The sequence below is a fragment of the Cetorhinus maximus genome, chromosome 16, assembly GCF_964194155.1.
Source record: "Cetorhinus maximus chromosome 16, sCetMax3.hap1.1, whole genome shotgun sequence".
Lineage (NCBI taxonomy): Eukaryota > Metazoa > Chordata > Chondrichthyes > Lamniformes > Cetorhinidae > Cetorhinus > Cetorhinus maximus.
The window spans coordinates 89,652,902-89,678,916 of record NC_135894.1 but is presented as its reverse complement, the minus strand read 5'-3'; the positions used below and the strand labels follow the sequence as shown (position 1 = coordinate 89,678,916).

The 26,015-nt window shown below is 56.9% G+C and overlaps 2 protein-coding genes across 2 annotated transcripts in view; one reads left to right on the top strand and one right to left on the bottom strand.

The window, feature by feature from the left end:
• Positions 1-2,484, bottom strand: part of LOC144691815 (interferon-induced GTP-binding protein Mx3-like) — a 31,905-nt gene extending 29,421 nt beyond the window's left edge. Inside the window, exon 1 of the mRNA XM_078560327.1 lies at positions 2,392-2,484. The gene's annotated coding sequence lies outside the window, so the exon portion shown is untranslated. The remainder of the gene's footprint in view (positions 1-2,391) is intronic.
• Positions 2,485-9,514: 7,030 nt separating this feature from the next.
• LOC144691813 (interferon-induced GTP-binding protein Mx1-like) overlaps positions 9,515-26,015 on the top strand; it is a 51,592-nt gene continuing 35,091 nt past the window's right edge. The window contains 5 exon segments of the mRNA XM_078560321.1: positions 9,515-9,578; positions 9,581-9,637; positions 11,075-11,211; positions 12,203-12,395; positions 14,550-14,687. Coding sequence (XP_078416447.1) covers positions 9,530-9,578; positions 9,581-9,637; positions 11,075-11,211; positions 12,203-12,395; positions 14,550-14,687 — 574 coding nt within the window. The 5' untranslated portion in view covers positions 9,515-9,529.

The following is a 26,015-nucleotide window of genomic DNA, read 5'->3' as shown; positions in this document are numbered from 1 at the left end:
CCTGTATTCTTAAGAGTCCGCCCTGAAGTGGCTGTGTGCCCAAAGCTAGGATTATAGGCACCTACACTGAATAAACATTGTCTTCTTTTTCGACATCTTCTAGCAAAGCTTGATCCACTTTTGCGGCTTTTGTTGCTTGTTAACACAGCATGTTATTATGAATAGATGCAACACAATTATCAGCTGAACATTGACCAAAATGTAGGAGATGATCCTTACCTAAGAGTAAAACACATACCAATATACCACTTTGAAGAATCATCGCCAACGATAGGTAATTTTAAAAAATTCATTCACAGGGTGTGAGCGTCGCTGGCTGGGCCAGCATTTATTGCCCATCCCTAGTTGCCTTGAGAAGGTGCTGGTGAGCTGCCTTCTTGAACCGCTGCAGTCCATGTGGTGTAGGTACACCCACAGTGCTGTTAGGAAGGGAGTTCCAGGATTTTGACCCATCGACAGTGAAGGAACGGTGATATATTTCCAAGTCAGAATGGTGAGTGAGTTGGAAAGTAACTTCCAGGTGGTGGTGTTCCCATCATCTCCTGCCCTTGTCCTTATAGATAGTAGTGGTTGTGGGTTTGGAAGGTGCTATCTAAGGAGACTTGGTGAATTCCTGCAGTGGCCCTTTAGATGGTACACACTGCTGCTGGGGGGCGGGGGGGAGAGAGTGGCTGCCGGACTGGGGGTGGGGGGGGGGGGGTGGGGAGAGAGTGGCTGCCGGACTGGGGGTGGGGGGGGGTGGGGGGGGTGGGGAGAGAGTGGCTGCCCGACTGGAGGGGGGGTGGGGGTGGGGGTGGGGAGAGAGTGACTGCCGGATTGGGGGGAGTGGGGGGGGGAGAGAGTGGCTGCCCGACTGGAGGGGGGGTGGGGGTGGGGAGAGAGTGGCTGCCGGACTGGGGTGGGGGGAGAGAGTGGCTGCCGGACTTGGGTGGGGGGGGGGGGAGAGTGGCTGCCGGACTGGGGGGTGGGGGGGGGAGGGGGAGAGTGGCTGCCGGACTGGGGGGGGTGGGGAGAGAGTGACGGCCAGACTGGGGTGGGTGGGGAGAGAGTGACTGCCGGACTGGGGGGGTGGGGAGAGAGTGACGGCCAGATTTGGGGGGGTGGGGGGGAGAGTGGCTGCCAGACTCGGGGGGGGCGGGGAGAGAGTGGCTGCCGGACTGGGAGGGGGGGGGGGAGAGTGGCTGCCGGACTTGGGTGGGGGGGGGGAGAGTGGCTGCCGGACTTGGGTGGGGGGGGGGAGAGTGGCTGCCGGACTTGGGTGGGGGGGGGGGAGAGTGGCTGCCGGACTTGGGGGGGGTGGGGAGAGAGTGACGGCCAGACTGGGGTGGGTGGGGAGAGAGTGACTGCCGGACTGGGGGGGTGGGGAGAGAGTGACGGCCGGACTGGGGGGGGTGGGGAGAGAGTGACGGCCAGATTTGGGGGGGTGGGGGGGAGAGTGGCTGCCAGACTCGGGGGGGGGCGGGGAGAGAGTGGCTGCCGGATTTGGGGGTGGGGGGAGTGGTTTCTGGTGGGAAGCTGGAGTTCTCAGTGGAAAGGATTTGTGTTTTATACTGGGAAATCAGTCGGACTTTATCTTTGGTTTGGTGTCAGTTTATGCCTTGGCGAGATTTAAAGGGACAGTTTTATCACACAGCCAAGACAGAACAGTCTCATAGAAAGAGAGAATGAGAAGCTTTAACAAAAACAGAATTACCTGGAAAAACTCAGCAGGTCTGGCAGCATCGGCGGAGAAGTTGCTTTAGACACTCGCCTGTCAAGTTTCTCTTTTGCAGTGTCGCTAGCAGCAGGAATTTGGGTTGCCTTTAATGTATATCTGGTCTCTCAATGAGGTAGAAATTGGGCATAAAAATGAGTGCTTTTCCAACGTTGGTATCTATCAATAGCCTTCTCTGCATTCAATTTTATCAGCCACGTACCTGCTCATTTCACCAGTCTGCCAATGTCCTCCTGAATCCTGTTGCTCTCCTCCTCATTGCTTATTAAATTTTCAAATTTCGCGTCATCTGTAAACTTTGAAATTTTGCCCCATATACTCAACTCCAGGTCAATGATATATATATATATATACTAGAAAGAGCAGTGTTGTTTATATCTCACTCCAGCCTCAAATACAATTATTCTCTGCTGTCTATCCCTTAGCCAGTTTTATATCCACACTGTTACTGTCCCATTGATCCAACGGGCTTTATTCAATTCTGCTAACAAGTTATGCCTTCTTGAGTCTTCAAAGGGGGAAAATTGCTCTTCAAAACATAGAGGGAGGAAAGGAAAAAGAAAAGACAGCACATCTGATACATCCACTGAAATGTTTCTAGCTGCAAAACATTGCCCACATCATTTGCCAACAGAGCAAATAGTTGACAAAATATAGTGAAATGAAGAACTACATACCTGTATAGCATTGACTGAGTGCTCGATCAGTGTGGGGAGCAGAAGAGGAAACGAACACAACAGTGAAATCTGCCTGACTTGTCTCCACCCATTACTGTGATTCCCCGTATGTAAAAACAAAAACCTGCGGTTGCTGGATTGTATAAGTTTCGATTCTGTTAAAGGGAAGCTGCAGTTATTAAAAAAGCTTCTCAAGTTTCCATGCATGCTTTTTAAGGTGCATGTTTGAAGAAAAAAGAAAACACTTGCATTTATATAGCGCCCTTCACGGCATCAGAACATCTTTTACAGCCAATGAAGAGTTTTTGAAGTGTAGTCACTGATGTAGGAAATGCAGCAAGCTCGCACAGGCAGCATTGTGATAATGACCATACCATTTTTGTAGATGTTGAATTGATGGATAAAAGGCCAGAACACTGGGAGAACACTCCTGCCTTTCTTCAAAATGATGGCATGTAATCTTTTATATCTGGATATATATATCAGTTTAACAGAAATCTGTCATTGCTCCCTGTGTATCTGAGGTTTTTTTGACACAAATGAAGTGCAGCCGCACCACAACATGCAGGCACCTCGGTAGTATACTCTGTGTTGTGTCTGTACTTACACATCATCGTCATAGTCAGGAGAATGACCATACATAGTTCATTGTAAATATATTCATAAACATTTCCCATGGTTGGTATTTTTCACAAAATCTTAAAAGTCCTCAAGAATTCAAAGGGACCTGAATGATTCATCCCCTCCCAGACACACCGGGGGTAAAGTTGACATGAGCAATAGTATAATATGGGCAATACTGGATCAGTCATCTGTTCCACCTCTCTCTTGATTTTACATTGTTGAAAATGAAAATTGGGAAGGATGTATAATGGGCGCCAAATCCGATATTGCTCATTTTAAATGATCGCCTAAAGTCAAAATTAACCCCATTATTTAAAAATTATCCTAGGTTAACAACACAGAGGGAGGGCATTCGGCCCACCAGACCTCTGCTGGCTCTTTGAAATTTCTATCCAATTAGTCCTGCTCCCCCTGCTCTTTACTAATCTTATCTCTATTCTTTCACAGGATGTGGGCATCGCTCGCAAGGACAGCATTTGTTGCCCACCCCTAATTGCCCTTGAGAAGATAGTGGTGAGCTGCTTCCTTGAACCGCTGCAGTCCATATGGTACTGTTAGGAAAGGAGTTCCAGGCTTTTGACCTAGCAACAGCAAAGGAACAGCAATATATTAGGATGGTGTGTGACTTGGAAAGAAATTTGCATTGTTCTCATACACCCTCCCAGGTGGTAGAGGTCACACGTTTGGGAGGTGCTGTCAAAGGAGGCAGTGCATCTTCTATATGGTGACCCTAGACATCGCCTTGAGTCTGGAATCGCATGTGGACCAGAGCTGGTAAAGATAGAAGATAACTTCTGAAGACCAATTGTATTGGACTCAAAACGTTAACTCTGTTTCTGTCCACACAGATGCTGCCCTGCTTGCTGAGCTTTTCCAGTACTTTCTATTTTTATTTTAGATCTCCAGGATCTGCAGTATTTTGCTTTTATAAAGGATTCCTTCCCCTGAAGGACATTAGTGAACCAGGTGGGATTTTTTAACAGGAACCTTGCGCTCTCATCTCAATGAATTTCGGGCTCGGCACGATGCTGAACTCTTCTTCCGCCGCCTTCGTCTCCGTGCTCACTTCTTTGGGCAGGATTCCTCTCCCCGTTCAATGGATCCTTTTACCCGCCTCCAATATTCTCCCTCCACCTGGACCCCTCCCTCTGGATTCTTACCTTCTCTTGATCTTTTCATTGAGAACTGTCGGCGTGACATTAGTTGTCTCAATTTCTCTGCTCCTCTCACCCACTCTAACCTGTCTCTCTCTGAATTTACTGCACTCCGTTCTCTCAGGTCCAACCCTGACATTGTCATCAAACCCGCTGATAAGGGTGGTGCTGTTGTTGTCTGGTGCACTGACCTCTACCTCGCAGAGGCTGAGCGTCAACTCGCGGACACTTCCTCCTACCTCCCCCTGGACCATGACCCCACCACTGAACATCAAATCATTGTTTCCAGGACTGTTACTGACCTCATCTCCTCTGGAGATCTTCCTTCCACAGCTTCCAATCTCATAGTCTTCCAACCTCGGATGGCCCGCTTCTACCTCCTACCCAAAATCCCCAAACAGGACTGTCCTGGCAGACCGATCGCGTCAGCCTGTTCCTGCCCTACGGAACTCATTTCTTGCTATCTTGACTCCATTCTATCTCCCCTTGTCCAGTCCTTTCTCACCTACATCCGTGATTCCTCTGACACCCTACATCATATTAACAATTTCCAGTTCCCTGGCTCCAATCGCCTCCTCTTCACCATGGATGTCCAATCCCTCTACACCTCCATCCCCCACCAGGATGGTCTGATGGCTCTCCGCTTCTTCCGCGAACAGAGGCCTGAACAATCCCCATCCACCACTACTCTCCTCCGTCTGGCTGAACTTGTTCTTTCACTGAACAATTTCTCCTTAAACTCCTCTCACTTCCTCCAAATAAAAGGTGTGGCTATGGGTACCCGCATGGGCCCCAGTTATGCCTGTCTCTTTATGGGGTATGTGGAACATTCCTTTTTCCAGTCCTACTCCGGCCCCCTCCCACAACTCTTTCTCTGGTGCATCGATGATTACTTCGGTGCTGCTTCATGCTCTTGTCTGGACCTGGAAAAATTTATTAATTTCCACCCCTCCATCATTTTCACATGGTCCATCTCTGACACTTTCCTTCACTTCCTTGACCTCTCTGTCTCAATTTCTGGTGATAGCCTGTCCACCAATATTCATTACAAGCCTACCGACTCCCACAGCTACCTCGACTACAGCTCCTCACACCCCGATTCCTGTAAGGACTCCATCCCATTCTCTCAGTTCCTTCGCCTCCATCGCATCTGTTCTGATGATGCCACTTTCAAAAACAGTTCCTCTGACATGTCTTCCTTCTTCCTTAACCGAGGTTTTCCACCCACGGTGGTTGACAGGGCCCTCAACCGTGTCTGGCCCATCTCCCGCGCATCCACCCTCACACCTTCCTCTCCCTCCCAGAATTATGATAGGGTCCCCCTTGTCCTTGCTTATCACCCCACCAGCCTCTGCATTCAAAGGATCATCGTCCGCCATTTCCACCAACTCCAGCATGATGCCACCACCAAACACATCTTCCCTTCACCCCCCCTGGCAGCATTCCGCAGGGATCGTTCCCTCCGGGACACCCTGGTCCACTCCTCCATCACCCTCTACACTTCAACCCCCTCCCACGGCACCTTCCCATGCAACACCTGCCCCTTTACTTCCCCTCTCCTCACCGTTCAAGGGCCCAAACACTCCTTTCAAGTGAAGCAGCATTTCACTTGCACTTCCCTCAATTTAGTCTACTGCATTCGTTGCTCCCAATGCGGTTTCCTCTACTTTGGAGAGACCAAACGCAGACTGGGTGACCACTTTGCGGAACACCTTCGGTCTGTCCGCAAGCATGACCCAGACCTCCCTGTCGCTTGCCATTTCAACACTCCACCCTGCTCTCATGCCCACATGTCCGCCCTTGGCCTGCTGCATTGTTCCAGTGAAGCTTAACGCAAACTGGAGGAACAGCACCTCATCTTCCGACTAGGCAATTTACAGCCTTCTGGACTGAATATTGAGTTCAATAATTTTAGATCATGAACTCTCTCCTCCATCCCCACCCCCTTTCCAATCCCCCTTTTCCCCCCCTCCAATAATTTATATAGATTTTTCTTTTCCCACCTATTTCCATTATTTTTAAATGTATTTCCATCCATTGTTTTATCTCTACCTTTTAGCCTATTTCGATCCCTTCCCTTCACCCCAACCCATCCCCACTAGGGCTATCTGTACCTTGCTTGTCCTGCTTTCTACCCTTAATTAGCACATTCCTTAGATAATATCACCACCTTCAATACCTCTTTGTCCTTTTGTCTATGACATCTTTTGGCTATCTCCACCTATCACTGTCCCTCTATCCAGCTCTACATGTCCCCCCCCCGCCTTAAACCAGCTTATATTTCACCCCTTCTCTATTTTTACTTAGTTCTGTTGAAGAGTCATACGGACTCAAAACGTTAATTGTGTTCCTCTCCGCAGATGCTGCCAGACCTGCTGAGTTTTTCCAGGAATTTTTATTTTTGTTTGGCATTTTTTAACAATTCAATTCATGGTCATCATTAGTGAGATTAGCTTTTAATTCTGGATTTTTTGATTGAACTGTGTTGGATTTGAACCTACCAAGCAGCAGCAACAGCAATGATGGTTGGATTGCACTCCTGGTAAATTCCCCCAACTTGATGCTGCTGTGCATTTCTCCTGGGACCTTCTGATCCCAGCTTCCACAAAAAATGTGCAATTCTGCATCCCACGGGAAACTCCATCAAAGCGGACTAGAGTCAGTAGAAGGCAGGACACCCCCACTTTGTATGGCACTAGCTGCTGCATAGTCTTTGAATGTTAGTGAATGGACGAATAAATGAATGGGTGAGTGAGTAAATGGATGGGGTAGGTGGGTGAATGGATAGGTGGGTAGGGTGGGTGGGTAGGATGGGCACATGGGTGAGGTGGATTTGTAGGTGAGGTGGGTAGGCGTGTGAGATGGGTAGGGTGGGTAAGTCATAGAGTCATAGAGTTATACAGCACAGAAACAGGCCCTTTGGCCCATCATGTCCGTGATGGCCATCACGCACCTACCTATTCTAGTCCCATTTTCCAGTACTTGGCCCATAGTCCAGTATGCTATGGCGTTTCAAGTGCTCATCTAAATACTTCTTAAATGTTGTGAGGATTCCTTCCTCTACCACCCCCTCCAGGCAGTGTTTTCCAGATTCTGAGTGAAAATGTTTTTCCTCAAATCCCCTCTAAACCTCCTGCCCCTTACCTTAAATCGATGCCCCCTGGTTATTGACACCTCTGCTAAGGGGAAAAGTTTCTTCCTATCTACCCTATCTATGCCCCTCATAATTTTGTATACCTCTATCAGGTCCCCCCTCAGCCTTCTCTGCTCTAAGGAAAACAACCCTAGCCTATCCAGTCTCTCCTCATAGCTGAAACGCTCTAGCCCAGGCAACATCCTAGTGAGTCTCCTCTGCACCCTCTCCAGTGCAATCGCATCCTTCCTGTAGTGTGGTGACCAGAACTGCAAACAATATGCCAGCTGTGGCCTGACTAGCATTTTATACAGCTCCAGCATAACCTCCCTGCTCTTATGTTCTATGCCTCGGTTAATAAAGGCAAGTATCCCATATGCCTTCTTAACCACCTTATTTACCTGTGCTGCTGCCCACAGGGATCTATGGACATGCACACCAAGGTCTCTCTGAGCCTCTACTTCCTATGGTCCTACTAATCATTGTGTATTCCCTTGCCGTGTTAGCCCTCCCAAAATGCATCACCTCATACTTCTCAGGATTAAATTTCATTTGCCGCTGCTCTGCCCATCTTCCCAGCCCATCTATATCGTCCTGTAATCCAAGGCTTACCTCCTCACTATTTACGACACCACCAATTTTCATGTCATCTGGAAACTTACTGATCATACCTCCTATATTGACAGGAGGGTAAGTGGATAGGCGGGTGAGGTGGGTATGGTTGGCAGTTAGGGGAGTGGGTAGATGGGTTGGGGTGGAGTCAGATGGTTGGGAGTGGTAGGTATTCAGGTTGTGGGTGTAGTCACATTTGATCGGGGGGGGGATAGTCAGGTCATCAGCTGGGTTGTTGGGGTTTAGTCAGGTTGGGAGAGATAGTCATGTCAAGGGGTAGTCGGGTGTTGGCGGGTGGGGGTAGTCGGGTGGTCGGGAGGGTCAGGAGAGTAGTCAAGTCTTGGGCCATAGTCGGGTCGGATCAGGGGACATAGTCGGGTGGTTGGGAGGGTAGTTGGGTGGTGGGGCTGAGGGACGGAGCCGGGTGGTCGGGAGGGTAGCCGGGTGGTGGGGGTGAGGGAGGTAGCCGGGTGGTCGGGTGTGAGGGAGGTAGCCGGGTGGTCAAGAGGGTAGTTGGGTGGTGGGGAGAGGGAGGCAGTTGGGTGGTTGGGACAGTAGTTGGGTGGTGGGGGTGAGGGAGGTAGTAGTCAGGTGGCCAGGGGTTGTCAAGGGTCAGAGGGTTAGTTGGGGAGGGCATATGATTGGGGGTCAATTATGTAGTTACCCAGGTGTTAGACTAGGTTTTAATCTGTGCAATTACCACTATCGCATTTTCCCCTTAGTCCTTACCAACATATTATTCTGCCACCATTAGTATGTTGATCTTTTGATGCTATTTGGTTTTTAAAAGATTAAATTGTATAACAGCTTGCAATTATTTCATGTATCTATCTATTCGTTGTAGTTTGATCTGTTTTTTTTTTAATACTAGTTTCACATTCGTTCCCAGAAGACGATTGGGCGGGATAGGGGCACTTAGCCTGAATTCAATGCGGCTGTGGTTGGACACCTCCTACACGAACGCCGAGGAAACAAAACTTAACTGAGAAACGAAACTACGACAAGTCAGGTGATTCCTGGGAAAGGAAAGAGAAGCCGGAGTGAGAGAGAGAGAGAGAGAGAATAGAAAAGCCAGCAGCGGATAAGCTGCAGAGATCATTGTGGTTTTTTTCGGTGCTGGTTACGCAAGGTTAATTGAGCCAGTTTCTGCTGTGATTTGTAATTTTGCTATCCTGGAAGATAAGGTCTTCCCATAATCTCAGTTTATCAACTACCAGAGGAAGAGCATCAAAACCCGAAGGTATTTCAGCTACGGTAGGGAAGCGAAATCTGGTCCTCTGTAATCGGATCCTCTGTAATCTTCCATTTCCACCCCCCAAAAAAAAAATTCGCTTTAGACCCTTGAGTAAAACTGAGCTGTGATGACTATAAATAGAAATTGGATTTTAAATAATCAGCAGATCTCGGGTGGAATATTTTCATGTTGGATTCCCCACCCCCAATTGGCTGAGCTCCAGTGTGTGTTTTTTGGGGGAGGAGGGTGGGGGGTCTTGTGCTTCTCTCTGTGGGGAATTGACAGTAATTGATTTCAGATACAGAGGCATTATTACTCTGCCTGCTAGATAAGAGGGGAATCAACTATTTAGCACCAAGTGCTTTTTGGAGAGCTCAGAATATGACATTGAGTGGCAGCAGCCCATTTCAAGGAGATGGGTTAACACTTCTTCTTTGGAGGGACCGGAAACCTTCATTTGGCAATCGTTACCGCAACAGATTCCTCACGGTAAAAAAAAAATGTGCTTTAAAGGAAATCAGGAAAGTAGTCTGAAATGGGGTAATATGACCTCAGCTGTTTCCAACTCGTTTATGTAACTATAGGGTCTGACTCTTGGGGATTCAGTAAATCTTGTTGCCATCTAGGTCACTGTTTTGCCCTGGCAAACAATACTAAAATACCCTTCTTGTTCCCTCTGGGGCTTGCCCGTGTCCCGGTGATGCCAGTCATGGCCCCTCGCCTGATAAATAGATTCTGTAGCCCAGCATTCCTGGTTTAGTAAATGTCTTTTTTTACCAGAGCGCGAATTCCTACTAGGAGATCATCATAGGTCCTGATGATGATGATGATAATAATGGGGGTAGGGGGGGCGGGGTGCACGCCCAAAATCCAGAAGGAAAGCCCCATGGGTTGGATTCCCCCATTTCAGCCGAAGGCAATAGATTTTCATCTCTGAGTTCCCGAGCTGCGTATTGAGCGTTATCCGAGGCCTGCCACTAGCGAATACAGAGATGGGATTGGGAGGCGTTTGAAATAGATAGGCAGGGAGCTAGGGCAGCAGCATCCAGATTTAATGGTGTTCCTCTGGAGACTGGGTGTAGTCTGGTGCAGGATGGACCCATCTGCCACTCAAGAGAGGAAGAACCCTGGTGCTCTTCCCAAGAAGGCGTGTTTGGAGGTGAGCATTTCGGATGCAATTCAGGTAGCCAGCTTAATGATCCAACCAGGTCAGGAAAAAATGAGTACAGTTGCAGGTTCATCTACATCTTGTGGGTGAGGTGTCAGCTGTGGCTCAGTCCATAGCACCCTCACCTTTGAATCAGAAGGTTGTGGGTTCATGTCCCACTCCCGGAAAACCAAGAACTGTGAATGTACTTGAAAGAGTTACATGCGATCTGTTGATAACTCGAAAGAGTTACATCTTGTGGGTGCAATTGCCCGCCCCTCCCTTCACTGTGTGCCCACTCCACTGGCCACCTCTGTCTCAAGCAACTCCATCACGTCACTCCTTGCGCCCACTTAACTTTCTGCTGTACCCGCCCTTCAAGATTGGTTCACTTTCTCACCTCCCGATGTGTTCATCCAGCACTGCCACTCAGCCTAATCCTCATGTAATACACTGAAGAACTGGTCTTCTCTCACTCACTCAGATCTCCTTTTGTCCCTTGTAGCAGAAGAGAACAGGAAAGGTGAGGGAGAAGACGGGAGGTGGGCCGCCACAAGTAGTACAGCTCACAGATGCAGAGGTGTCCCTGGAGTTAAGTGGTCCACCAGAATCCCCCTCAGTCGAAAGTGGAGAGATAGGGAACTCACGACTGGTGACAGAGTGACAAATGTTTCTGACACACACATGCTGATTTTTGTTTCGCCAATTACTGAACTATGAGGAGATTAATTATTGTACTTGTCAAGAATACTACTTTACTGTAAATAATTCATATCCAGTTTGCTTTCCAGACCTTTTACATATAGAGCAAGAGCCGCTGATGATGTACAAGGACGAAGACAATTATCAAGAGAGCTTTGTTCTTTCTGAGCGTGCAAAATCACAGCCAAAGAGCAACACAGACACTCACAATTCGGTGGGTCCACTTAGAGTGAACTGGGTTTTCATCTGTCTAATTCACAGTGAACGTGAGCAAACACTGGTGACAGGGACAGCTGGAGAGAATCTGTGTCGGGTGGGGATGGCAGAGCACGATCCTCACTGACCTTTGCTCAGCTGGATGCAGATGCTGAACCCAAGGGCTGTTGTTGAGAAGATGCCCTGGGAAACCCGTGCTGGTGGAATTAAATGCAAAGGAAAATTAAAATCCTTTTTTCTTTTTAAAAAAAAAAAGAATTCCCTCATTTCCCTGTAACTATGAGGTTCGATGCTCTGCTAATTCCCCACTCATCTGCACTAGTGATTGTGCCAACATCAGTGAACAAGTTACTCATACGCACCTTGTTAAATTTGAAGGTGGCATGCTGGTACCAGGTTCCAGTCATGCTCCATTTTGAGTACCTACCTGACCCCACCACCCATTCTTAAATGTTAAAATCTCGCCCCACCAAGCCACCATCATAAGTTCCTTCCTGTAGCACGTGACAAGCAGTCCACTCCCATAACAAAGCAGCAGCATTGGGTCGGAGCTTATCACTTTAGTGTTTCATTTGCTCCTGATCCAACTCTATAAAGCCGCCTCTTATACTCCAACCCAACCATGGACCAAGGTTGCAAACTTTGGGGCTTAGCATATTCTGGAAGTTTTCATCTGGAAGTCATAAATAGGTCAGACTGGTCAAGATGGCAGATTTATTTCCCAAAAGGACATTAGTGAACCAGGTGGATTTTCATGTCAAGCTGGTATTATCATAATTCCATTAATGACACTAGTTTTTTAAAAATTAGATTTCTGAAAGAATTTAAGCTCCCAGCTGCGGTGTTGGGATTTGAACTCGGGGAGCGTTTCTCCAGGCCTTGAGATTACTAGCGCTGTAATATAATCACTGTGCTAGCATGCCCAATAATAATTTGACAATTTTGCAAAACCTATCCCTATATTGTAAACTTGGCTTTTGTTTTCTCAGGCCATGGATGCAGTGCTGTACAATCACTATGAAGAAAAGGTTCGCCCTTGTATTGATCTCATAGACTCACTGAGAGCATTGGGTGTGGATCAGGACCTATCCCTTCCAGCCATCGCAGTGATTGGAGACCAGAGCTCTGGAAAAAGCTCTGTCCTTGAGGCACTATCCGGAGTAGCTCTTCCCAGGGGCAGTGGTAAGAAGTTTCCCAATGTCAACTACCTAAGCCCCTTTCTATCTCAATTCTCCTTCTACTCCCTCCCTACTCCACTCCCCCAGCTATTTCCTTACTGGAGTTACCAGGGCCAGTTAGCATCCATCATTACAAGTCCAGTCTAATGCAGCAGTCGCCAGACCTGTCGAACGCCATGAATCCTTTGCATCAGGAATGAGACACTGAAGGAAACTGGTGTTCCTTTGAAAAGGAGTGGACGTGGCATTTTGTGACACACAGGAATAGCTTATGTGGCCTGGTTTCAAATCTAGGCCAGGTTGTTGTTATTAAAATGATGTCGGAAAGTTGGAAACTTATGAGTGAGTCCAGTTTCGCATGGCACAGGCCCACAGAACTAAAACTGCCATTAATTGGCAACCTTGCTCAAGGTTAGGAGTGGGAGATAGGGGAAAAAAGTAATGCACTGAGAGTTGGATTGAGGGTGAGGCACCTTAGGAAAAGGGAGTCTTAGCTGGTCATCTGAGCTCTGCCATCTGAACCCGACGTAGGGCATCTAAAGTGGGAAGTTTTGCTTTACCCAACCTCAACATGACTTGCCTTAAATGACCTTAAAAGTTCACCCTGAAATGCTTTCTACAACCATTAAAAGCTGATGGATAGTTAAGGTGTAAAATAATTAAAATGGCTAATGGCTGGAGGGCTGGAACACAACGGGGTGGAAGTTAAGTTTCAGTTATATCAAACTTTGGTTAGATCCCATTTAAGGTATTCTGTTTAGTTCCAGGGAGCAAACCTGAGGGAGGGTACACTGGCATTGGAGGGGGTGCAGTACTGATTCTCCAGAACCTTAATTTAAAAGAGCAAAATTATGAGGAAAACTTACATGTACTCGGCTAAAGAGTGATTTAATCGAGATGTGAAAGATCAATGTCCTGGGAGTTACCATTGACCAGAAACTGAACTGGACACATCATATAAATACTGTGGCTCCAAGAGCAGGTCAGAGGCTGGGAATTCTGTGGTGAGTAACTTACCTCCTGATTCCCCAAAGCCTGTCCACCATCATCTACAAGGCACAAGTCAGGAGTGTGATGGAATACTCTCCACTTGCCTAGATGAGTGCAGCCCCAACAACACTCGAGAAGCATGACACCATCCACGACAAAGCAGCCCACTTGATTGGCATCACATCCAGCACCTTAAACATCTACTCCCTCCAATACCGATGCACAGTGTGTACCATTTACAAGATGCGCAGGGATTCGCCAAGACTCCTTCAACAGCACCTTCCAAACCACAACCTCTACCACCTAGAAGGACAAGCAGCTGCATAGGAACACCACCACCACCACCACAACATGCAAGTTCCCCTCCAAGCCACACCATCCTGACTTGGAAGTATATCGCCATCCCTTCACTGTTGCTGGGTCAAAATCCTGGATCTTCCTTCCTAACAACACCATGGGTGTACCTACACCACATGGACTGCAGCAGTTTAAAAAATCAGCTCACCACCAGCTTCTCAAGGGCAGTTAGGGATGGGCAATAAATGCTGGCCCAGCCAGTGACGCCCACATCTGTAAACAAATAAATTAACAAAAGAGGATTAAAAAAGTTGCTGTGGTAGACAGAAATTATTTTTTGTACTGAGGAAGTCCAGAACAATGGGGCATATGCTTAAAATTAGGGCTTGGCCATTCAGGGATGATGTCAGGATGCACTTCTTCACACACAGGCAAGTGGAAATTTGGAATTCTATCCATGTGAAAGCTGTTGAGGTTGGGAGTCGACTGAAGTTTTCAAAACTGAGATTAATAGTTTGGTTAGTTAAGAGTTACGAACCCTAGGTAGATAGATACAAGATATAGATCAGCCATGATCTAAATTGATCTGTGGAACAGGCTTGATGGGCTGAATGGCCTACTCCTGTTCCTATGTTCATGGAGGTAAATATGAAATTAGATGGTCAGCCATTTCAGTGGGAGCTTTAATGTTGGTTCATATCAACCCTATCTTCATGGAGCATAGAGGAGTCTGCCTAACGTAACTGTAACTTGCTCTCCGCCCTCCCTTACTAAAAGACTTGAAACAGCCCACCCGCCCCCTCCTCCCTGTCCGCAGTCCTCTTTCTGATTATTGCAAGATTGATGGCCATCACTTCTGCCTATTTGACAGGTATTGTGACAAGATGTCCTCTCGAACTGAAGCTGAGAAAAGCCAAAGGGGTGAAAATATGGAAGGGACGAATAAGTTACAAGAATTACTTGAAAGAACTCTCAGACCCATCTGAGGTGGATAAAGAAATTGTGAAAGGTGATGGTCCCACTGCTCAAAGCCTGGTATTATCTGCTTGGCGCATTTTAGTTTTGATAATGGTCTGATACTTTCGATCTGTTTATTGATATGCCACTAGTCATTCATTTTTCCTCTTGATTTTTCTCTTTATCTTCTTACTCTTGAGGGCGTTGGCTGCTTGCAAGTTTTCAAAACAGAGATTAAAAACACAGCAAAAATTCATCCCTAGGAAGAAGAAGCATACTAAAGGGAGGACGAGGCAACCATGGCTGACAAGGGAAGTCAGGGACAGCATAAAAGCTAAAGAGAAAGCATACAATGCGGTGAAGAGCCATGGGAAACCAGGGGATTGGAAAGCCTACAAAGATCAACAGAGGACAGCTAAAAAAAATAAGGAGGGAGATTAAATATGAGGGTAAACTAGTCAGTAATATAAAATAAGATTGCAAGAGTTTTTAGATATATAAAGGGTAAGAGAGAGGTAAAAGTGGACATTGGGCCGCTGGAAAATGATGCTGGAGAAGTAGTAGTGGGGAACAAAGAAATGGCGGAGGAACTGAATAGGTACTTTGTGTCAGTCTTCACAGTGGAAGACACGAGTAACATCCCCAAAGTTCAAGAGAGTCGGGGGGGCAGAGGTGAGTATGGTAGCCATTACCAAGGAGAAGGTGCTAGGAAAACTGAAAGGTCTGAAGGTGGATAAATCACCTGGACCAGATGGATTATACCCCAGAGTTCTGAAGGAGATAGCTGAAGAGATAATGGAGGCATTAGTGGTGATCTTTCAGGAATCACTCAAGTCAGGGAGGGTCCCAGAAGACTGGAAAATTGCTAATGTAACCCCACTGTTTAAGAAGGGAGTGAGGCAAAAGATGGGAAATTACAGGCTGATTAGCCTGACCTCGGTCGTTGGTAAGATTTTAGAGTCCATTATTAAGGATGAGATTTCAGAATACTTGGAAGTGCATGGTAAAATAGGGCAAAGTCAGCATGGTTTCATCAAGGGGTGGTCATGCCTGACAAATCTGTTAGAATTCTTTGAGGAGGTAACGAGTAGATTAGACAAAGGAGAGCCAATGGATGTTATCTACTTGGACTTCAAGAAGGCCTTTGACAAGGTGCCGCACAGGAGGCTGCTCAGTAAGATAAGAGCCCATGGTGTTAGAGGCAAGGTACTAGCATGGATAGAAGATTGGCTGCCTGGCAGGAGGCAGAGAGTGGGGATAAAGGGGTCCTTCTCAGGATGGCGGCCGGACTAGTGGAGTTCCACAGGGGTCAGTGTTGGGACCACAACTTTTCATTTTATACATTAATGATCTAGATGAAGGAACTGAGGGCATTCTGGCTAATTTTGCAGATGATACAAAGATAGGTGGAGGGACAGGTAGTATTGAGGAGGCGGGGAGGCTGCAGAAGGATTTGGACAGGTTAGGAGAATGGCAAAGAAGTGGCAGATGGAATACAACGTGGGGAAGTGTGAGGTCATGCACTTTGGTAGGAGGAATAGAGGCATAGACTATTTTCTAAATGGGGAGAGAATTCAGAAATCTGGAGTGCAAAGGGACTTGGATGTCCTTGTCCAGGATTCTCTTAAGGTTAACTTGCAGGTTGAGTCGGTAGTTAGGAAGGCAAATGCAATGTTGGCATTTATTTCGACAGGACGAGAGTACAAAAGCTGCTGAGGCTTTATAAGGCTCTGGTCAGACCACATTTAGAATATTGTGAGCAATTTTGGGCCCCGTATCTCAGGAAGGATGTTCTGGACCTGGAGAGGGTCCAGAAGAGGTTCACGAGAACGATCCCAGCAGTGAAAGGTTTAACATATGAGGAACGTTTGAGGGCTCTGGGTCTATACTCGATGGAGTTTAGAAGGATGAGGGGGGATCTGATTGAAACTTACAGAATACTGAAAGGCCTGGATAGAGTGGATGTGGGGAAGATGTTTCCATTAGCAGGAGAAACTAGGACCCGAGGGCACAGCCTCAGAGTAAAAGGAAGACCTTTTAGAACAGAGATGAGGAGAAACTTCTTTAGCCAGAGAGTGGTGAATCTATGGAATTCATTGCCACAGAAGGCTGTGGAGGCCAGGTCATTGAGTGTATTTAAGACCGAGATAGATAGGTTCTTGATTGGTAAGGGGATCAAAGGTTACGGGGAGAAGGCGGGAGAATGGGGTTGAGAAACTTATCAGCCATGATTGAATGGCGGAGCAGACTCGATGGGCCGAATGGCCTAATTTCTGCTCCTATGTCTTATGTTCTTATAGTTTGGTTAGGTAAGGGTAACAAACTCTAGATGGGTAGACACAAGATATAGATTTGCCATGATCTAAATTGATCTGTGGAACAGGCTTGAGGGGATGTTGCTTGGATGGTCACCGGTCCCTCACCCCAGTAACCATTTGTCACGTGGTAGCCCTTGACCACAATTGGCTGTTTGACTGAAGGGAGAATCACAGCTAAGCCCAACCCTGTCCTCATTTGATGTTCACGTATCCCCCAACGGCACTGGACAGCAGACAGAAATGGGAACTTGGCTGCTTTGTCCCTACTCTCCTCCCCAAGCTTGATTAGTGCTGAGGCCAACAGGGGGACAAAAAAATTCTAATCTTTAGAGATTAACGCAGCTAATGAGTCATGAGGTAGAAACTCATCTCGGGTGGTAGCATAAAAACGAGCAATATTGGATTGGCCGCCCCTATGCTGAGCGCCTGAGAATTTGCAGTTAGTGGTACAGAATGCCAGGTACCGAATAGAACAAGTGGCTGACCAGATACTGCCCATTTTGTGCCATCACCTGAGGAAAGTTTCTACCCGCCTAAACTTATATTTTAAACATTTTTATTTTCCACGCCTCACCCTTGAAAGTTAGGACTCATTCTGGGGTCTGGTTCCATCTGTACAGCTAACCCTACAGCTTAACTGGCAGTTCTAATTTGGGAACTTGGATCTTGGCCTCAAATTTAACTCAACCCCCCCACCACACATTGCTCAGTAAGAACGATGTGTAGAGAGGGAGAGACACTTGCAGGCCTGAGACTGTGACACATTATCCCCACTAACTTTGAAGTAGGCTGCAGCCATACGAAGGTCTAAGAGGGAGGCCAAGGTAAGTTTTTAAAGAGAATACCTGAGATGCTTGTGACCCTGGAAGAAGACATTCTTACCTACCCAGGCACCATAAGAAGTCTTTGGTTCTAACCCTCTCCTCACCTGCGGTGGCATCAGCTGCCCTGGCCAGGCCCGGTCCAGTGTCGACCCTGGCCAGGCCCCGGTCCAGTGTCGACCCTGGCCAGGCCCCGGTCCAGTGTCGACCCTGGCCAGGCCCCGGTCCAGTGTCGACCCTGGCCAGGCCCCGGTCCAGTGTCGACCCTGGCCAGGCCCCGGTCCAGTGTCGACCCTGGCCAGGCCCCGGTCCAGTGTCGACCCTGGCCAGGCCCCGGTCCAGTGTCGACCCTGGCCAGGCCCCGGTCCAGTGTCGACCCTGGCCAGGCCCCGGTCCAGTGTCGACCCTGGCCAGGCCCCGGTCCAGTGTCGACCCTGGCCAGGCCCCGGTCCAGTGTCGACCCTGGCCAGGCCCCGGTCCAGTGTCGACCCTGGCCAGGCCCCGGTCCAGTGTCGACCCTGGCCAGGCCCCGGTCCAGTGTCGACCCTGGCCAGGCCCCGGTCCAGTGTCGACCCTGGCCAGGCCCCGGTCCAGTGTCGACCCTGGCCAGGCCCCGGTCCAGTGTCGACCCTGGCCAGGCCCCGGTCCAGTGTCGACCCTGGCCAGGCCCCGGTCCAGTGCCGACCCTGGCCAGGCCCCGGTCCAGTGCCGACCCTGGCCAGGCCCCGGTCCAGTGCCGACCCTGGCCAGGCCCCGGTCCAGTGCCGACCCTGGCCAGGCCCCGGTCCAGTGCCGACCCTGGCCAGGCCCCGGTCCAGTGCCGACCCTGGCCAGGCCCCGGTCCAGTGCCGACCCTGGCCAGGCCCCGGTCCAGTGCCGACCCTGGCCAGGCCCCGGTCCAGTGCCGACCCTGGCCAGGCCCCGGTCCAGTGCCGACCCTGGCCAGGCCCCGGTCCAGTGCCGACCCTGGCCAGGCCCCGGTCCAGTGCCGACCCTGGCCAGGCCCCGGTCCAGTGCCGACCCTGGCCAGGCCCCGGTCCAGTGCCGACCCTGGCCAGGCCCCGGTCCAGTGCCGACCCTGGCCAGGCCCCGGTCCAGTGCCGACCCTGGCCAGGCCCCGGTCCAGTGCCGACCCTGGCCAGGCCCCGGTCCAGTGCCGACCCTGGCCAGGCCCCGGTCCAGTGCCGACCCTGGCCAGGCCCCGGTCCAGTGCCGACCCTGGCCAGGCCCCGGTCCAGTGCCGACCCTGGCCAGGCCCCGGTCCAGTGCCGACCCTGGCCAGGCCCCGGTCCAGTGCCGACCCTGGCCAGGCCCCGGTCCAGTGCCGACCCTGGCCAGGCCCCCCGGTCCAGTGCCGACCCTGGCCAGCCCCGGTCCAGTGCCGACCCTGGCCAGGCCCCGGTCCAGTGCCGACCCTGGCCAGGCCCCGGTCCAGTGCCGACCCTGGCCAGGCCCCGGTCCAGTGCCGACCCTGGCCAGGCCCCGGTCCAGTGCCGACCTGGCCAGGCCCCGGTCCAGTGCCGACCCTGGCCAGGCCCCGGTCCAGTGCCGACCCTGGCCAGGCCCCGGTCCAGTGCCGACCCTGGCCAGGCCCCGGTCCAGTGCCGACCCTGGCCAGGCCCCGGTCCAGTGCCGACCCTGGCCAGGCCCCGGTCCAGTGCCGACCCTGGCCAGGCCCCGGTCCAGTGCCGACCCTGGCCAGGCCCCGGTCCAGTGCCGACCCTGGCCAGGCCCCGGTCCAGTGCCGACCCTGGCCAGGCCCCGGTCCAGTGCCGACCCTGGCCAGGCCCCGGTCCAGTGCCGACCCTGGCCAGGCCCCGGTCCAGTGCCGACCCTGGCCAGGCCCCGGTCCAGTGCCGACCCTGGCCAGGCCCCGGTCCAGTGCCGACCCTGGCCAGGCCCCGGTCCAGTGCCGACCCTGGCCAGGCCCCGGTCCAGTGCCGACCCTGGCCAGGCCCCGGTCCAGTGCCGACCCTGGCCAGGCCCCGGTCCAGTGCCGACCCTGGCCAGGCCCCGGTCCAGTGCCGACCCTGGCCAGGCCCCGGTCCAGTGCCGACCCTGGCCAGGCCCCGGTCCAGTGCCGACCCTGGCCAGGCCCCGGTCCAGTGCCGACCCTGGCCAGGCCCCCGGTCCAGCCCTGCCGACCCTGGCCAGGCCCCGGTCCAGTGCCGACCCTGGCCAGGCCCCGGTCCAGTGCCGACCCTGGCCAGGCCCCGGTGGCCAATGCGCCGCCTGGCCAGTTGCAGCCCCGGTCCAGTGCCGACCCTGGCCAGGCCCCGGTCCAGTGCCGACCCTGGCCAGGCCCCGGTCCAGTGCCGACCCTGGCCAGGCCCCGGTCCAGTGCCGACCCTGGCCCAGGCCCCGGTCCAGTGCCGACCCTGGCCAGGCCCCGGTCCAGTGCCGACCCTGGCCAGGCCCCGGTCCAGTGCCGACCCTGGCCAGGCCCCGGTCCAGTGCCGACCCTGGCCAGGCCCCGGTCCAGTGCCGACCCTGGCCAGGCCCCGGTCCAGTGCCGACCCTGGCCAGGCCCCGGTCCAGTGCCGACCCTGGCCAGGCCCCGGTCCAGTGCCGACCCTGGCCAGGCCCCGGTCCAGTGCCGACCCTGGCCAGGCCCCGGTCCAGTGCCGACCCTGGCCAGGCCCCGGTCCAGTGCCGACCCTGGCCAGGCCCCGGTCCAGTGCCGACCCTGGCCAGGCCCCGGTCCAGTGCCGACCCTGGCCAGGCCCCGGTCCAGTGCCGACCCTGGCCAGGCCCCGGTCCAGTGCCGACCCTGGCCAGGCCCCGGTCCAGTGCCGACCCTGGCCAGGCCCCGGTCCAGTGCCGACCCTGGCCAGGCCCCGGTCCAGTGCCGACCCTGGCCAGGCCCCGGTCCAGTGCCGACCCTGGCCAGGCCCCGGTCCAGTGCCGACCCTGGCCAGGCCCCGGTCCAGTGCCGACCCTGGCCAGGCCCCGGTCCAGTGCCGACCCTGGCCAGGCCCCGGTCCAGTGCCGACCCTGGCCAGGCCCCGGTCCAGTGCCGACCCTGGCCAGGCCCCGGTCCAGTGCCGACCCTGGCCAGGCCCCGGTCCAGTGCCGACCCTGGCCAGGCCCCGGTCCAGTGCCGACCCTGGCCAGGCCCCGGTCCAGTGCCGACCCTGGCCAGGCCCCGGTCCAGTGCCGACCCTGGCCAGGCCCCGGTCCAGTGCCGACCCTGGCCAGGCCCCGGTCCAGTGCCGACCCTGGCCAGGCCCCGGTCCAGTGCCGACCCTGGCCAGGCCCCGGTCCAGTGCCGACCCTGGCCAGGCCCCGGTCCAGTGCCGACCCTGGCCAGGCCCCGGTCCAGTGCCGACCCTGGCCAGGCCCCGGTCCAGTGCCGACCCTGGCCAGGCCCCGGTCCAGTGCCGACCCTGGCCAGGCCCCGGTCCAGTGCCGACCCTGGCCAGGCCCCGGTCCAGTGCCGACCCTGGCCAGGCCCCGGTCCAGTGCCGACCCTGGCCAGGCCCCGGTCCAGTGCCGACCCTGGCCAGGCCCCGGTCCAGTGCCGACCCTGGCCAGGCCCCGGTCCAGTGCCGACCCTGGCCAGGCCCCGGTCCAGTGCCGACCCTGGCCAGGCCCCGGTCCAGTGCCGACCCTGGCCAGGCCCCGGTCCAGTGCCGACCCTGGCCAGGCCCCGGTCCAGTGCCGACCCTGGCCAGGCCCCGGTCCAGTGCCGACCCTGGCCAGGCCCCGGTCCAGTGCCGACCCTGGCCAGGCCCCGGTCCAGTGCCGACCCTGGCCAGGCCCCGGTCCAGTGCCGACCCTGGCCAGGCCCCGGTCCAGTGCCGACCCTGGCCAGGCCCCGGTCCAGTGCCGACCCTGGCCAGGCCCCGGTCCAGTGCCGACCCTGGCCAGGCCCCGGTCCAGTGCCGACCCTGGCCAGGCCCCGGTCCAGTGCCGACCCTGGCCAGGCCCCGGTCCAGTGCCGACCCTGGCCAGGCCCCGGTCCAGTGCCGACCCTGGCCAGGCCCCGGTCCAGTGCCGACCCTGGCCAGGCCCCGGTCCAGTGCCGACCCTGGCCAGGCCCCGGTCCAGTGCCGACCCTGGCCAGGCCCCGGTCCAGTGCCGACCCTGGCCAGGCCCCGGTCCAGTGCCGACCCTGGCCAGGCCCCGGTCCAGTGCCGACCCTGGCCAGGCCCCGGTCCAGTGCCGACCCTGGCCAGGCCCCGGTCCAGTGCCGACCCTGGCCAGGCCCCGGTCCAGTGCCGACCCTGGCCAGGCCCCGGTCCAGTGCCGACCCTGGCCAGGCCCCGGTCCAGTGCCGACCCTGGCCAGGCCCCGGTCCAGTGCCGACCCTGGCCAGGCCCCGGTCCAGTGCCGACCCTGGCCAGGCCCCGGTCCAGTGCCGACCCTGGCCAGGCCCCGGTCCAGTGCCGACCCTGGCCAGGCCCCGGTCCAGTGCCGACCCTGGCCAGGCCCCGGTCCAGTGCCGACCCTGGCCAGGCCCCGGTCCAGTGCCGACCCTGGCCAGGCCCCGGTCCAGTGCCGACCCTGGCCAGGCCCCGGTCCAGTGCCGACCCTGGCCAGGCCCCGGTCCAGTGCCGACCCTGGCCAGGCCCCGGTCCAGTGCCGACCCTGGCCAGGCCCCGGTCCAGTGCCGACCCTGGCCAGGCCCCGGTCCAGTGCCGACCCTGGCCAGGCCCCGGTCCAGTGCCGACCCTGGCCAGGCCCCGGTCCAGTGCCGACCCTGGCCAGGCCCCGGTCCAGTGCCGACCCTGGCCAGGCCCCGGTCCAGTGCCGACCCTGGCCAGGCCCCGGTCCAGTGCCGACCCTGGCCAGGCCCCGGTCCAGTGCCGACCCTGGCCAGGCCCCGGTCCAGTGCCGACCCTGGCCAGGCCCCGGTCCAGTGCCGACCCTGGCCAGGCCCCGGTCCAGTGCCGACCCTGGCCAGGCCCCGGTCCAGTGCCGACCCTGGCCAGGCCCCGGTCCAGTGCCGACCCTGGCCAGGCCCCGGTCCAGTGCCGACCCTGGCCAGGCCCCGGTCCAGTGCCGACCCTGGCCAGGCCCCGGTCCAGTGCCGACCCTGGCCAGGCCCCGGTCCAGTGCCGACCCTGGCCAGGCCCCGGTCCAGTGCCGACCCTGGCCAGGCCCCGGTCCAGTGCCGACCCTGGCCAGGCCCCGGTCCAGTGCCGACCCTGGCCAGGCCCCGGTCCAGTGCCGACCCTGGCCAGGCCCCGGCTCCAGTGCCGACCCTGGCCAGGCCCCGGTCCAGTGCCGACCCTGGCCAGGCCCCGCTCCAATGCCGACCCTGGCCAGGCCCCGGTCCAGTGCCGACCCTGGCCAGGCCCCGGTCCAGTGCCGACCCTGGCCAGGCCCCGCTCCAGTGCCGACCCTGGCCAGGCCCCGGTCCAGTGCCGACCCTGGCCAGGCCCCGCTCCAGTGCCGACCCTGGCCAGGCCCCGGTCCAGTGCCGACCCTGGCCAGGCCCCGGTCCAGTGCCGACCCTGGCCAGGCCCCGGTCCAGTGCCGACCCTGGCCAGGCCCCGGTCCAGTGCCGACCCTGGCCAGGCCCCGGTCCAGTGCCGACCCTGGCCAGGCCCCGGTCCAGTGCCGACCCTGGCCAGGCCCCGGTCCAGTGCCGACCCTGGCCAGGCCCCGGTCCAGTGCCGACCCTGGCCAGGCCCCGGTCCAGTGCCGACCCTGGCCAGGCCCCGCTCCAGTGCCGACCCTGGCCAGGCCCCGGTCCAGTGCCGACCCTGGCCAGGCCCCGGTCCAGTGCCGACCCTGGCCAGGCCCCGGTCCAGTGCCGACCCTGGCCAGGCCCCGGTCCAGTGCCGACCCTGGCCAGGCCCCGGTCCAGTGCCGACCCTGGCCAGGCCCCGCTCCAGTGCCGACCCTGGCCAGGCCCCGGCTCCAGTGCCGACCCTGGCCAGGCCCCGGTCCAGTGCCGACCCTGGCCAGGCCCCGGTCCAGTGCCGACCCTGGCCAGGCCCCGGTCCAGTGCCGACCCTGGCCAGGCCCCGGTCCAGTGCCGACCCTGGCCAGGCCCCGGTCCAGTGCCGACCCTGGCCAGGCCCCGGTCCAGTGCCGACCCTGGCCAGGCCCCGGTCCAGTGCCGACCCTGGCCAGGCCCCGGTCCAGTGCCGACCCTGGCCAGGCCCCGGTCCAGTGCCGACCCTGGCCAGGCCCCGGTCCAGTGCCGACCCTGGCCAGGCCCCGGTCCAGTGCCGACCCTGGCCAGGCCCCGGTCCAGTGCCGACCCTGGCCAGGCCCCGGTCCAGTGCCGACCCTGGCCAGGCCCCGGTCCAGTGCCGACCCTGGCCAGGCCCCGGTCCAGTGCCGACCCTGGCCAGGCCCCGGTCCAGTGCCGACCCTGGCCAGGCCCCGGTCCAGTGCCGACCCTGGCCAGGCCCCGGTCCAGTGCCGACCCTGGCCAGGCCCCGCTCCAGTGCCGACCCTGGCCAGGCCCCGGTCCAGTGCCGACCCTGGCCAGGCCCCGGTCCAGTGCCGACCCTGGCCAGGCCCCGGTCCAGTGCCGACCCTGGCCAGGCCCCGGTCCAGTGCCGACCCTGGCCAGGCCCCGGTCCAGTGCCGACCCTGGCCAGGCCCCGGTCCAGTGCCGACCCTGGCCAGGCCCCGGTCCAGTGCCGACCCTGGCCAGGCCCCGGTCCAGTGCCGACCCTGGCCAGGCCCCGGTCCAGTGCCGACCCTGGCCAGGCCCCGGTCCAGTGCCGACCCTGGCCAGGCCCCGGTCCAGTGCCGACCCTGGCCAGGCCCCGGTCCAGTGCCGACCCTGGCCAGGCCCCGGTCCAGTGCCGACCCTGGCCAGGCCCCGGTCCAGTGCCGACCCTGGCCAGGCCCCGGTCCAGTGCCGACCCTGGCCAGGCCCCGGTCCAGTGCCGACCCTGGCCAGGCCCCGGTCCAGTGCCGACCCTGGCCAGGCCCCGGTCCAGTGCCGACCCTGGCCAGGCCCCGGTCCAGTGCCGACCCTGGCCAGGCCCCGGTCCAGTGCCGACCCTGGCCAGGCCCCGGTCCAGTGCCGACCCTGGCCAGGCCCCGGTCCAGTGCCGACCCTGGCCAGGCCCCGGTCCAGTGCCGACCCTGGCCAGGCCCCGGTCCAGTGCCGACCCTGGCCAGGCCCCGGTCCAGTGCCGACCCTGGCCAGGCCCCGGTCCAGTGCCGACCCTGGCCAGGCCCCGGTCCAGTGCCGACCCTGGCCAGGCCCCGGTCCAGTGCCGACCCTGGCCAGGCCCCGGTCCAGTGCCGACCCTGGCCAGGCCCCGGTCCAGTGCCGACCCTGGCCAGGCCCCGGTCCAGTGCCGACCCTGGCCAGGCCCCGGTCCAGTGCCGACCCTGGCCAGGCCCCGGTCCAGTGCCGACCCTGGCCAGGCCCCGGTCCAGTGCCGACCCTGGCCAGGCCCCGGTCCAGTGCCGACCCTGGCCAGGCCCCGGTCCAGTGCCGACCCTGGCCAGGCCCCGGTCCAGTGCCGACCCTGGCCAGGCCCCGGTCCAGTGCCGACCCTGGCCAGGCCCCGGTCCAGTGCCGACCCTGGCCAGGCCCCGGTCCAGTGCCGACCCTGGCCAGGCCCCGGTCCAGTGCCGACCCTGGCCAGGCCCCGGTCCAGTGCCGACCCTGGCCAGGCCCCGGTCCAGTGCCGACCCTGGCCAGGCCCCGGTCCAGTGCCGACCCTGGCCAGGCCCCGGTCCAGTGCCGACCCTGGCCAGGCCCCGGTCCAGTGCCGACCCTGGCCAGGCCCCGGTCCAGTGCCGACCCTGGCCAGGCCCCGGTCCAGTGCCGACCCTGGCCAGGCCCCGGTCCAGTGCCGACCCTGGCCAGGCCCCGGTCCAGTGCCGACCCTGGCCAGGCCCCGGTCCAGTGCCGACCCTGGCCAGGCCCCGGTCCAGTGCCGACCCTGGCCAGGCCCCGGTCCAGTGCCGACCCTGGCCAGGCCCCGGTCCAGTGCCGACCCTGGCCAGGCCCCGGTCCAGTGCCGACCCTGGCCAGGCCCCGGTCCAGTGCCGACCCTGGCCAGGCCCGGTCCAGTGCCGACCCTGGCCAGGCCCCGGTCCAGTGCCGACCCTGGCCAGGCCCCGGTCCAGTGCCGACCCTGGCCAGGCCCCGGTCCAGTGCCGACCCTGGCCAGGCCCCGGTCCAGTGCCGACCCTGGCCAGGCCCGGTCCAGTGCCGACCCTGGCCAGGCCCGCGGTCGCAGTGCCGACCCCTGGCCAGGCCCCGTCCAGGTCCAGTGCCGACCCTGGCCAGGCCCCCGGTCCAGTGGCCGACCC